This window comes from Mastomys coucha, unplaced genomic scaffold (assembly GCF_008632895.1).
Source record: "Mastomys coucha isolate ucsf_1 unplaced genomic scaffold, UCSF_Mcou_1 pScaffold15, whole genome shotgun sequence".
Classification (NCBI taxonomy): Eukaryota; Metazoa; Chordata; class Mammalia; order Rodentia; family Muridae; genus Mastomys; species Mastomys coucha.
In genome coordinates, this window is record NW_022196897.1 from 26843073 (window position 1) to 26857715 (window position 14643).

The 14643-nt window shown below is 38.0% G+C and overlaps 1 protein-coding gene across 5 annotated transcripts in view; it reads right to left on the reverse strand.

The window, feature by feature from the left end:
• Positions 1-14643, reverse strand: part of Scai (suppressor of cancer cell invasion) — a 107319-nt gene that overhangs the window by 43808 nt on the left and 48868 nt on the right. For all 5 annotated transcript variants that reach the window (XM_031370133.1, XM_031370134.1, XM_031370135.1 and 2 more), the window contains 4 exons: positions 11676-11807; positions 3974-4069; positions 2100-2186; positions 165-263 (listed from right to left, as the gene is read on the reverse strand). In XM_031370133.1, coding sequence (XP_031225993.1) covers positions 165-263; positions 2100-2186; positions 3974-4069; positions 11676-11807 — 414 coding nt within the window. The remainder of the gene's footprint in view (positions 1-164; positions 264-2099; positions 2187-3973; positions 4070-11675; positions 11808-14643) is intronic.

Here is a 14643-nt window from a genome sequence, read left to right on the forward strand (position 1 = left end):
CACACACACACACACACACACACACACACACACACACACACACACACACACACACACACACAGAGTAATAAAAGGAAATATATGCATGTTTAGTTCATTTCTATATGAACTAAAATGCTGAATGTCTTGTCATCTTTCTGGAAAAAAAAAAAGCTGACACATACCTGTCCTCTTTATTGACTTGAGAATAGTATGATCTCTGTCTGATTGCAGAGTAGAAGGAGAAAGCCTCATTCAGATAGCTGGTCTCAGAAGTTCGTAAACTATAAGAAAAAAAATTTTAAGTAAGACACAAACTGGGTGTAATGCTCATGAAAAGCACTTGTTCTAGACTGCTCTACTCTGCATAGGGGGGTGGGAATGACTGCCTTAACTCAGGAAAGTCAGCAAGGTATTGACCATACTACCTTTCAATTGTCTGATAACAACAGCAGCAATACAGTTCTTCCCTGCTGTTCCAACCAAAGTACACATCACTCTCATTCTACAAGTGACAGCATTCTACTCCAATATGCCTGCTCCCAGGACTCGACTAACTCACTGTCACTTGATCTTTGGTCCATTTTTTTATTTTTTTCCCCCTCCTTACTAAACTATACTACTCTTTGAGGGATGCAAATGAGCTATGGTGTCTGTTTAAAACCTCTAGTTTAATAAGAGACTTTAAAAAAATAACTTACTTTAAAAAGTTTATTTAGTGCCCTGACAAATTTTATACACACCCACCCAACCACTCTTCTGGTTACTCTCTCCTCTCTCTCATCTTTCCATTCCTATCAAGTCTTGATTCTTCCTGTCCCTTTCCCAGATTCATGACATGGTTTTGATGTTATGTTTCATTTAGTTTAACCAGAGCCATTTATGCAACCACTGGATTGGGACTATTTATGGAGTCTAGAGAAGTCAACAGTGGGTACACAACTACAGAAATACAACCTTTCTCTGAATCTATCAGTAGAGTTCCTGACTCCTCTTCCATCAAGACCTGGCTGTTAATGATCCCTTTTTAGTGAAGACCCAATGCAGGCATCTGTAGTTGCAGAGGACTCATGATTACAATGATCGGTACTCCTCAGCCCTTCTCTCTACTTGCACTTCCATAATTACTGTTCTCGGAGCTTGGGAGGGATGGTACACATGTCTTCTCTAGGGATGAGTACTCCAAACAGCACTGTAACAAAGGATTTTTAAGATCTTCTTCTAGCAAGAAGAGGGATTTTGTTTGGCTTGCTTTGGTTTTTCAAGACAGGGCTTCTCTGTGTAGCCCTGACTGTCCTGAACTACTCTGTATGTAGACCAGGCTGGCCTTGAACTCACAGAGATTCCCCTTAGTTCTGCCTCCTGAGTGTTGGGATCAAAGGTGTGTACAATCAAGGGCTTTGTAGGTTTTCCTTTTCTTACCTTTTAAATTACAAAAGGCTAAAGTTTTTGTTATTGATGTTACTTTGTGCTTAGATTTAGCTTTGTAAAAGGAGATATCTACTTTCTTCACTGAAAGGTGGGACTACACAGATGTTAATTTTTTTTAAAGATTTATTTATTTATTTTATGTATATGAGTACAATGTTGCTATCATCAGACACACCAGAAGAGGGCATTAGAGCCCATTACAGATGGTTGTGAGCTACCATGTGGTTGTTGGGAATGAACTCAGGACCTCAGAAGGGGCAGTGAGTACTCTTAACTGCTGAGCCACCTCTTCAGCCCCAGATGTTACTATTTTAAGGATGCAAACAAACTGTCAATTTACCTCAATTAACTTCTCAAACATAGCCAACTAAGATGAGTATGTAAAGAATACTATGAACATCATATATGCTATATGTCTCTACACCATCAAGACCTGAGAAGTCCTAAGAATGGTAAATCTATTTAGTATTTATTGCTTATAAAAAAACAAAATCAAACTCCTCAGGTCTGATCAAATAAAGTTACTGAAGAGAACAGCTGACATAAAGAATACTGCTTAAATTTTATAATGCCATTTCATGATCCATTTAGCCTAAACAAAATTCCATCTATAGCTCACTGTCTTCCCTCCAACATTTTCTGTTTTAACCAAAGAAACACTTCCTTCTCTCCATATGTAATTCACTTACTAATAGTGGTAATACAGCTGCCCGATCTTGGAAGCAATCTCTCCTATTTGCCACCGCTTCAAGCCATACCGATTATCCAAGACTTGTCTGTTTACACAGGAGACAAAAAAACAGAAATAACAAAATGTAAATTTCAAAAAAATTTCAAATCTATAAATTCAACGATAAAATATCATCTCATTAGCAAAGATTATGAATTATAAGATTTCATTATAACCATTCAATTACATTAAAAAAATGTTTCTCTTGACTGATTTGTGTCTTGTCATCTTGTCATCAGGTGTCTGTGTGTGTGTATATATATATACATATATACACATCACACATATATATGTATATAATCTGTATATATGAGTATGCATGACCATGTGATTATGTGAGTGCACATATGTATGTCATAGCTCAAGTATGGCAGTCAGATGATAGCCCTGAGTGTCAGTTATTGCTTCTCACATTCTTGGTCATTACCATGCATGCAGGTTAGCCAGGGATTCTTCTGTCTTTGCTTCAATTCTCATTACAACATTAGATGGGATCACAGTCTCACACTTGAATGACAAGTGAGATAATCATGAACTCTTGATTCTATTTCTACCTCCTAAGCATTAGAATTATAAATGTGTTCCACCACACCCAGCTAAAAAATTATTTATTAAGTGCCCACTGAAACCATGCATGGTGGCACATGCCTTTAATTCTAGCATTTGGGAAGCAGAGGCAGTTGGATCTCTGTTAGTTCAAGGCCAGCCTGGTCTACAGAGTGAGTTCCAGAAGAGCCAGGTCTACACAGAGAACCCTGTCTCAAAAAAACCAAAAACCAAAAATGATGTAAAACTTTCTCCCCAAACAGTATGGGCAATTAACTACACTCATTTTAGAATGAAACCACAGATCATCTTCCCATGTGAAAGAGGGAATAGACTATTCCATACAAAACATTCATTAAAAATCAGAGAATATATTAAAAATCTTAAACAGAAAACAAACAAACAAATAAACAAAACAAAAAACCACCAAAATATTGTTTTGAAGAATAATGAAGATATAATACTTTATACTTGATCTTAGCCAAAAGATCAGGAAGCACTAAACAGATTATTTTAAAAGCAATAAGACTGAGCCAACAAGATGACTAAATCTCTAGAACCTACACAGCGGAAGCAAGATCTGGATTTGACTCAGCCAGTAGCCTTGTGACCTAAACACACACCCATATAGCCCCCACCCCCCACCCCAACCAAACTGAAGCCATTTTGAATAAAACTTCTATTTTGAATAGAGGTCAAATGAAGTTTAAGTTTCCAAGTTAACTGACATCCTACTTAGCAGAGACATGTATGTGGATAACTGACATCTTGGTTGGCAAGTTGAGATATGAATGCTAAGCAAGTTGCCTTGTCACAATTGAATAACACAACCAATGGGAACAGAGTGAGTTTACCGCAGAGACATGTTCTAAGTAAGTCCCCTATCCCTAAATCCTGATTGGTGGGAACATATAACTATTACTTGACACAGATGCTTGTGGTTTTGAAGATTAAAAGTTCTGCAACATTCTGGCCCTGGGTTGGGGTGGGGATGTCGGCCGGTTGCTGTTTAGTTCCCAAATCTGTTCTGTGCCCTGATCAATCAGTAGTTGCCTGAGTACAATAAACTTTTGTCATCTACACTGACATTGACCTGACATTGTGAGTTGTTATTGGAGCTAAGCAGACCTCACAACAACACCTCATAAAACTCATACGCTCCTCCCACTAATATGTAAACAAAAATAAAGAACAAGACAAAACAGTTAATTTGTCCAGTCTGAACTATAGCTAGCATACAATTATACAATATCCCTTTACTGCCTTTTAGCTATGAAAAGTATTTACCGATGCTGCTGCTGGAATTTCCAAAGTTTGGTGTAAACATCAAAAGTTCTTCCGAAGTAGGACTGCCACTGCTTCTGTCCATACTGAGGCAAATCTCTGAAAAGTGAAGTGGGCGTTGACTTTAAATTTTCAGAAATTATATCTTGTGATGATATAAATCATATAAGAAGTACTTACCTTAAAGAATTTCTCTGTTAAATGAAGTTCTAATTTTTGAAGGAAAAATAATTCCAGAGACCAGAACACATTTTCCCTGTCTCATACTAAACTGAAGTTTATCTTAGTGTCCTCTGAACATGTCTCTCCCCTCAGGACAAATCATTTCTTCACTGGCAGGTGATATACTCACTTAGCTACTGCTAATTTCCAACATTTATCTTCAGCTATGAATACAGCAATCTGAAAACGCTGCTTTAGGGAACACAGCCATAACTAGAAGTGGGTGTGTGGTTATGCTAGTCTATCCCTTTCTTAGAAGAGAAATACATACCCCATGTCCTTAAGCCTGATGACCTGTGACAACTGCCTTAGATAAACGAATATTCACTACTTACTGCATAAATATTGGGCCTAACCATGTCAACTTGTTTAAGGCAATGCATATAATTTTAAGTTATTCCACTTTCCCTTCAGCATCTGATCTAAAACTGACTATAACCTATAATACAGAGAAGATACCAAATGAATTCAGAGGGTTACAGACAGCTTAACAGGTAACTGGAGAGTTAGAAATAAATCTCCATTTTAGTAAGGTATGAAAATTTGGAATTATTTGTTATAGCAGCAGTATGTAAAAAAAAAAAGCTAGTTAACAACTGGTGTTGACTTGGGCAGTGGTGGCACACGCCTTTAATCCCAGCACTTGGGAGGTAGAGGCAGGCGGATTTCTGAGTTTGAGGCCACCTGGTCTACAGAGTGAGTTCCTGGACAGCCAGGGCTACACAGAGAAATCCTGTCTTGAAAAAACAAAAGAAACAAACAAACAAAACAACTGGTGTTGAGGGCAGGTTATTGTCATGAAAGACCCTGGCATTGGCCTCAGGAGCAGGTAACTATTACTAAGGACTGGAAATGAGGCCATTGGTGGGAGGGCAAAACTGCTTGCAGTGATCTGGAATGTAGGCAGGGTGACAGACTAGGGGGTTTACACAAAGAAGGCAAAACGTTATTAGCCAGCCCTGGGTTGTATCAGTTGGTTGTACTTTAACAAAATGTTGTAAGAAAAGGGTAAATGCTGCTAATAGATAGATAGATAGATAGATAGATAGATAGACAGACAGACAGACAGAAAGAAAGGCAGACAGTCTATAAGTAGTTGAAATAGAGAAAAATCTACAAATTCAAGGAATTTCAGGACTGAAAGATTCAATTTCAGACACTTAGCTATAAAAAACACATTTAAGTCAGGCATGTGTTACATGTCTGTCATTCTAGCATGCAAAAGATCTAAGCAGGGAGATCCTGAGTTTGAGGCCATTCTAAGTTACATGTAGGAAGATCTTGCCTATGTAAATAAAAAACATCCCTCCCCCAACACAAACACAATTAAAAAAACATATTCAAAATGTTTCTGAAGATTAATCCTCATTAAAAAAATGTATAAGATGAAATAAACAAATCCAAACAACCAAACAACCTCATAGCCTCACCATTTAACATTTCATTTTTTTTGGATTGTTTTCCTGTAATATTTGTTTTGTTGCTTAAAGAAGATGAGGGCTGGTGAGCTGGCTCAGTGGTTAAAGTGTTAGCTGTTTAAGCCTGAGTTCAATTTCCAGAACCTGTATAAAGATGGAAGAAGAGAAACAGACTCCACAAGGTTGCTTTCTGACTTCCACATGAGCTTCATGGCATGTATATCCACATATATGTCACAGACATACAGAATGATGATGATAAAAGTTATACTTCTCCTTTCTTTATTGTATAAAACAGTGTTTTAAAGATGAATTTTTTGTGCTTAATCTTGGGGTTATCAGAATAAAATTAGTAACTGAAGTAAAAGTAACTGATTTTCTAGTAGCACTAAGAAAATCACTAAATAAGATCTGTCAGTAAATGATAGTACATTTAGATCAATGAAAAATGTTAGCTATATATTTTTAATATTTAATTACTTCAAAAGAATTCAGGGCATTTATCATTCCAGTCTAAAGGACCAGCCACTCTGCAGCTGGCAAGGTGGATTAGCAAAGGAGCCTGTTGCCAAGGCTGATGTCCTGCGTTTGATCTGCAAGATCCACAAGGTAGAAGAGAACCAACTCCCAAAAGTTGTCCTTTGACCTTCTCATAAATGACATGGCTCGTGTGCAGTACCCTTTCCCCCATAAACAGAAAAAAAATTCAACCAAAAACTGTTTCTTTTGCAAAACAAGGTTAAATTTTTTCTATATCACCTTTTCCCTAATGACATATATCCTAGAGCTAACATTTAAACTACTATAAATGCTTAGAATCTAAAATTAAATATTATATTTGATAGTGAGCCTTAGACAAATTCTTTTAATATGCAGAGCTTGACTCTAAATGCATCATCTGATTATTATTGCTGTTAAAAGAGATAGGAAATTAATGACTCATGGAATCAAGTTAAATGTGGCTCTGTAAATTATCCCATAAGTTAAATGACCTTGCATTTCATTTTGCAAAGGCACTGATGCTGTAAGTTCATTCTTTTTCTGATGTTTTAAGGAATGTACTGTTGTGACACCAACCTCTCTTTAAACCCTCAGTGCTGTTAGCAGGTATCTATCAGGAGGAGGCTGGGAGACAGACTAAATGATTAACTTAAACCTTGCAGGTGTAGTCAGTGTGCAGCTAAGTTGTCAAAACTCTGGAAGTTTCAAGTTTCTATATGTGGTGGTTTGAATATGCTTGGCTGAGGAGTGGCACTATTAAGAAGTATGGCCTTGTTGGAGGAAGTGTGTCACTGTGAGTGTGGGTAATGAGACCCTCTTCTTAACCATGTGAAAGCTGGTCTTCTAGCAGCCTCCAGATGAAGATATAGAACTCTCAGCTCCTCCTGCACCATGCTTGCCTAGACACTGTCATGTTCCTACCTTGATGAACGTCTGAACCTGTAAGCCAGCCCCAATTAAATGTTGTGCTTATAAGAGTTGCCTTGGTCATGGTGTCTGTTCGCAGCAATGGAAACTTAACTAAGACACTATAAATCTACCTTCTTCACTTACTTGAATGAGCTATGATCACTAATGCCTACTCTTCAGTCCTTCTCATACAAGTCTTTTATGGTATGACACTGTTCTTTAATTCCTCACCACTTCCAATTCTTCTGTTTTTACAATGTCTTTTACTGGCTTCTCATTTACTTTAAATGCTTAGGGTCGTGTGTGTGTATAAAGTTGCTTGGGAATTGTGGCCAGTACACTAGGACTCAAATTCAACCACCTTCTAACTCCTAATTCAATATTCTCTTTTTTCTAGCATTTAAGATAACAATCTAGATTTCTTTTATCTTCTTAGTACTGAGATTAATGCAGACATTACTCATACTAAGCAAATGGTCTACCACTGATCTATAACCACGACCCTAGATTTTCTTACATTAACAAGAATCATAGCATTTTGTCTTGAAGCAGAGGGAGTTTTACGAAGGTATTTTAAGCCAGGTGGTGGTGGTACATGCCTTTAATTCCAGCATTTGGGAGGCAGAGGTCAGTGGATTTCTCAGTTCAAGTCCAGCCTGGTTTCCAGAGGGAGTTGCAAGGAAGCCAGGGGCACACAGAGAAACCTTGTCTTGAAAAACAAAACAAAACAAAACAAAACAGCTCTTGCTCTGTACTCAGCTGGACATGTTAAGATCTAAGATCTGTCTTATCTGACCTTGGAGAGTTAAAAATAACTGATGAGAACAGACCAATCTGCTCTATTATCGAATATGACATTTAAATTGCTAGATTTTTCAGAAGCTTTGAATTTACTCAGAATCTCTCCAAAACAGAATGATTAAACAAGAGAACAAATTAAAAAAAAAAAAACCTGCAGAAAACATTTTTCATTGATATTTACTTTGGGGCTCAAAACAGTAGATTTGTGTCGTGAGATCTGAGCATACAGAGAACCCAGGGTTCTCACATAATGATGCTTTATGAGGACACACAAGAGAGAACATAGTCCTCAGAGGAAATCAAACCTGGCAATGTCCCATGCTTGAACGTGCAGCCTCTATTAACTGGGAGACAATACATATCCGCTGCTTAAGCATCCAGTCTACTGTACTTTGTTCTGGCAATCCTCAAAAAAGAATTTAACAAATGATTAAAAAAACCTGACAATTTCCAAAATGCAGGTGGTTGGTGACAAACTGCCAACAGCCAAATGCCTTGTATGCTGTCAGTATCTATAGAGGGGATGTGAGAAACCAAAAGAAGACACATAATGGACCATCAAAGATATGGACCCAGAATAGCCAATACTGATTAACCAGGGAGCAGTGAGGGCCACTGTGAGAACAGAAGCCTTAACTGGGTACGGTTTGGCCTGAGCCATGAGCCACAAAGCCAAACAAGAGTCCTAGAAATGAGAATTTCTAGTCTAATCTGAATTGAGATGCAAGCCAGTATAAAAAAAGTCACTGAATCCAAGGACCTCATATAAAAAGGGATACAAATGTCTTGGTAAGTTCTATACAGATAATATGCTAAAACAGAATTATTGACACACTGAAACAAATAACACACTAATGTTTCTTTTTACTTTAAAAAAGGTAGTTGGAATATACAATTACATTTAAAGCTCACATTTTCTTTATTATTTTTTTTTCTGCTGATCTGATTGTGTGGTTCTAGCTAGCCTGGAATTTGTGGTGATCTTCCCTGCCTCTGCCTCCCAGTTGCTGAGATTACATCTTTGTCCATGCCCAGCTCACATTAAATTTCTATGTCAATGCTTTTCTAGACCATGAACCCAAGATACCCAATGCAGTGCCTGTCTATGCCAAATGCATACTTGACTCTACAAAGTGGTAAGCCACATGAAATGAAAACATGGAGTACAAGCATGCACAGATGGTGTTATTTCTGTAATAACTATTAATTTGCAGAACTGGCCTCTGGGAGAATATTAAGAAAGAGGAGCTTGGTGGTGGTGGCTCCCATGTTTAAAATCCCAGTACGGGGAAAGCAGAGGCAGGCAGATCTCTGAGTTCAAGGCCAGCCTGGTCTACAGAGTGAGTTCTAGGACAGCCAGGACTATACAGAGAAACCCTATCTTGAAAAGAAAAAGAAAGGAAAGAAGGAAGGAAAGAAGAAAGAGGGTAGAGAAAAGGGAGAGAAGGGACAACTGGAACAAACTTCATTTCTCAGTTCTCGTTCTCCTCTCCCTCTCCCCCTCCCCCTCCCTCCACTCCCTCCCCCATCCCTCGCTCTCTCTCATAACAAGGACATCACAAAGACAAGCCTATAGTGAAAGCAGTACAGATAATTCCTCCCTTTGTAAGCATCAGGAGTATATTTATTTAATTTCTATAATTATGTTCACTTTGGTAGGTATCCATAGCCCCATCCTACTTCAAGGCTTGTTTCAGCATTATGTATCCACTCCTCTAGAGTGATATAGCTAGGGATGCAGAGGCTTCCACTTTTTCAAGATATCACTATCAGTCGGAGACACAGCTGCTCCTCAAACCCAGTTCTAAACTGCTGCCTGGAATAATCCAAGTATTACATTCTACTTTCAGTTTTAGTTGCCATGGCAACCAGAACCTGGTAAGCACTTGAGTTTTTGATCATTCTCTGAACGTATTCAAATCTTTTGAAAAACATTATTCTCACTTCATGACTACAGTAACTACACATTAGCACTATCATAAGCAAATCACTATTCACTTTACCAATTTCTTACTCTCTGGAGTGTTTTCTTACACAGAATGGAAAGAAAAGCTAATTACTATGCACAAATTCCAAATAGGAAATTTCTATCCAGAAAAACACTCTGTTAAGATAATTACAGCTGGAGAAACAAAAGGCTCTGACAATTCAAATGAACATCCCAATATATTGATGGAAAGAAAGAATTCCTTAAGACTTACCATGTAGGACTCAAAATGAAAAACCTTGAAGCCTTTCATGCACTGATAGGTACTCTGTTTCTAAAGGATTAAAAAAATCCCATAACATAGAGTACCAGGGAGTTTCTCTATCTTTATTCTGAGTTCAGATCATATATGTTTGTTTTGTTTTTAAAGAAAAACATACTTGGGCTGTTAAGATGGCTCAGCATTTAAGAGGATAAAGTGCTTTTGTAGAGGACCTGACCTCATTTCCTAGCACCCATATTGGGTAGCTCATACCTGCCTGTAATTCCAGTTCCAGGGGAATCCGGTATTTCTGGCCTCCTAGGACATCTGAACTTGCATTCACAAATCCACACATATATACAGAGTTTAAAAAAATAATAAAAAATCTTTAATTTGAATCTAAAACCACACTGCAGCTGGGGTTATTGTTCAGTGGTACAGCAAATAACCACTATGCATGGAGGACTGGGTTGCATTTCCAGCACTGTGCCATCCTCGTACCCCTCCCCTCAGAGAAACATGAAAAGCTCTCTTCACCAACTGAAGAAAGAGAAAACACAATGAAACCTAGCAAAGATGAGCAACACAAGAGGAAGGAAAATTTGGGGAGCCAGTGTTAGGAGTTGACACCATTGCACCTAGATGCCACTCGCCTCTTCCCCTAGCTGGGTACTGGTTCCAACTACCAGTGGATTTCATGTGATGTGTACGCATTGTGATTTTGTTTTCCATTTAAATCAACACAAATACAGAAGGAAGAAAACAATCAAAAAACTTCCTAAAGACAACAAGATGATTCAGTGGATAAAAGTGCTTGCCACACAAACCGGGCAATCTGAGTTTGATCCCCAGAACCCACAGAAAGCTTACATGGCAGCTCACAACCACTTGTCACTTTAGTTCCAGAGGATCTGATACCCTCTTCTGGTGGCACCAAACATGCAAATGATGCATAGGCAAACATGCAAAGTACCATACATATTAAAATAATAACAATAATGATAATGATAAAGACAGTTTCTACATACAGATATGGAATAATAAGCAACTGTTAAATAATAAAACCACTCTTGGGGACTGGAGATATGGCTTAGCGGTTAAGAGCACTGACTGCTCTTCCAAAGGTCCTGAGTTCAAATCCCAGCAACCACGTGGTGGCTCACAACCATCCCTAATGAGATCTGATGCCCTCTTCTTTTGTGTCTGAAGACAGCTAAAGTGCACTTACATATAATAACAAATAAATTAAAAATAAATAAATAAAACCATTCTCTTTTCTGTTAAAAAAAGCCTATAGTCACTTTCTATTATTCCTTTGTCTTGTTTTTGAGGTAGGGTCTTACTTTAGGTCAGGCTGAACTGGCCATTCTGTAGCTCTCACTTACTGTGATTCTCAAACTTTAGCCTCTCTAGTACTGAAATTACAGGTATGAGCTCACCTAGCAGCCAATTATTTCTAATCCATCCATCCATCTATTCATCCATATCTAAACACATACACATACACACACACACACACACACACACACACACACACACACACACACACCCATATGTGTATATAAAATATTTAAGTGTTATATATGATTCTATGTATAACTTTCAGAAATCTACCAAAAACTAGACAGGGCAAATACAGAACTAGAAAAAAGTTTAACTACTAACCTTAAGCCATTGAACAGTTGCTTGGATTTATCCAAAAGATAACAGAAATCTGTAACTGTCTTCCTCTCTCCCTGTGGGATGTCATCTTCAGCACCTCCAGAGGACATGGTTTCTTTAAGAGTAAATTCAGTCCTGTAAAAAAACATATACTCATTTACTCAATTGATGAATAATTTACTCTTGGTGAAGGCAGATCTTAGTTATAGTATCTGATGGCATTTTTTCCCCAAGGCAAATATAGAATTCTTTTGATTACTCAAATAATAAAAATGTGTAAGATGGGGTTGGAAAATAAATGATCTCACACTGATAGTGGTTAGAATTGATGGAAAAATATCCAAAGCCATTTTTAACATTCTTTCATCTAATAACTATAATTTGAATTCCTATTCTATTGCAGGCATATGATCTGACTAATAATCTGAAATATTGACCCTTTTACCTATTTGCCTATTTTAATTCCTTAATCCTTCACATCTTCTCCATATTCTATTATTGTAACAATTAAAACCCCCAAACAATTTAATGATTCCAAAGAGTAAGCCAGGGAAGTATTTCACAGAATACAAATCCCCTGCATTTACCCGACAGCTGACTTGCATTTCCATTAAGGTAAAGGTAGGGACTGAGGCAATATCCCAGCAGGTAAAGTGCCTGCCACAAAAGCACATGGACCAGAGCATGATTCCAGTACCCACACAAAAAGCTGGGTATGGTGGCACATACTTATGATTCAGAGATGAGAAGTAAGAGGCAGGCAGACTCCTAGGGACTGCTGGCCAGCCAGTCTAGCTGAGTTAGCTAGCTCTAAGTTCCAGTGAATGATCCTATTTAAAATATCAAGGTGGACAGCAACTGACAAATGACACTAATCACACAGTATGTTCCAGCACACAACACACACATACACACACACACACACTCTCTCTCTCTCTCTCTCTCTCTCTCTCTCTCTCTCTCTCTCTCTCTCTCACACACACACACACACACACACACACACCCACTCACACACACCATAGGTACACACCACACCCTAAAAAAGGTAAGGTAAAGAGTATAAAAAAGACAAAATTTCTAACACATAGAGGCATATACTAAAACTATAAAGAGAGACAGAAACACAGAGACAGAGAGCTGTTGAAGTAAAACTTAAGAAATATAGAAATGGCTTCTCTTTCCTAGATACTTTAGTCTATAGCCACTAAGTGGACATCCAAGCCTGCATGCTTGTGCAGTGTAAAAAGGGACAGCTTATAGGTGATGCTAGAGAAGAATGTGCATGAGGAAGGACAACTGTGAGGGAGGAGGGAAAGCCTGAGCTCCTTGGAGAACTGCAACTGGCTAAATAAAGCAATGAGGCCTAGAAAGTACATGATGATCTGGAAAGTCTTATGCAAAAATGCTTTAAAAAGTGTCAACACGCCTAGAGGACAGCTATCCAGTCTGAAGGAAAAATTCTATTGGCAAATGGGATGATTTCAGCATCAAACCAGGATAACAACAGACTCTAATGCAAATGAAATAGGATGCTGTTGCTGGGCCTGGCAGTGAATGCCATTGGTCCCAGCCCTTGGGAGACAGAGGCAAAGGTAGATCTCTGAATTTGAGACCAACTTGGTCTACAGAATGAATACTAGGACAGCCAGAACTGCATAGAGAAACTCTGTTTCAAAAAACCATAAAAAAGAAGAAAATGTGAAGCTGTGAAGCAACATTTAAGATTATATGGAAGACTCATAGTGAGTTGACTTCATCATAAAACACACATTAATTTCAAAGGGAATAGTTAACCCCATAGTAGTGAAATCTGGAAAGAAATTTAATGATGAAATCTATGAAACAGGACATAATATAAAAGCTGATATATGAGAAAGGAGGGTGGATTGCTATCAGTATGAAGCTACCTTAGTCTACATAGTGAGTTCCAAACTAGTCAGGGCTACACAGTAAGGGACTGTCTATAGTGACAATTTTGATATTTTGGTTAAAAAACCCCACAGATATAAGAATGTTTTCATTTTAATCCCAGATGTAGAATATGGTGCTGCTTTAGACTGTCCATAGCAGCCTCGTGCTCTAGCAGAGGTGTGATTTTGCCAGCTGCACATAGTTTCTGATACTGTGTGACATTTGGAATTCTGGGGAGTTTTTAAAGGGTATATAAATGCTAGGGCCCGGAGAGGTGGAGTGGGTTGTTAGTTGAGGTATGTTAAGAAGTCATATACAAAGAAGAAACAAGAAGAAGAATTTAGATATCCTGATGCAGAAGATCAAACTTGTCTCAAGGAAATTGATGCACCTAATTAGGAGGAGTAGTTTAACAATGTCATCCATTTTCCCACCCCTGACTTTATTCAAGGATCTTTTTCCTTTCCTCTCTATTCTTTCTTCCTCTTATCTAGTGCTGGGGAGTTGAAAGGGTGGAAGAAAAGGAGTAGAAAAAGGTAGAAGAAAGAAGAACCCACAAAGTAGCAAAGACCAGCTATACCTATCTCAAAAGAAAAAAAAAAGAAAAACAAACTAGATAAACAATTCATGGATAAAAACAAAAAAAGGAGAAGGAAAGAAATAAGGATAAAATTTACAGTAGTCTGAACTGATTGTCTGTTTGGCTAGTTTGGGAATTTTTGGAACAGGATCTTAATTCAAGGCTCAGGCATGCCTCAAACTCAGTATCTTCCAATCTCTCTGAGCCACACAAGGACTGGGATGGCAGGCGTGTAGCATCACACCAAGCCTGGGCTGACCAATAATGAAAAGTACAGTTTTGAATGTAGACAAATTGATGCTTAGGGAGAGATATTCCACCTTGAAATACATATTTCAAATTACACTGGAGAAGAGCAGCAAAGAGCAACCAAAGAAAGGACCTGGAAATAGAGTAAGAATAAACAAAACACAAAACTTACAATACAAGATACAAGCTATCTCTTTGAAGAGAATAATGAAATTCTGATAAAAATGAGCC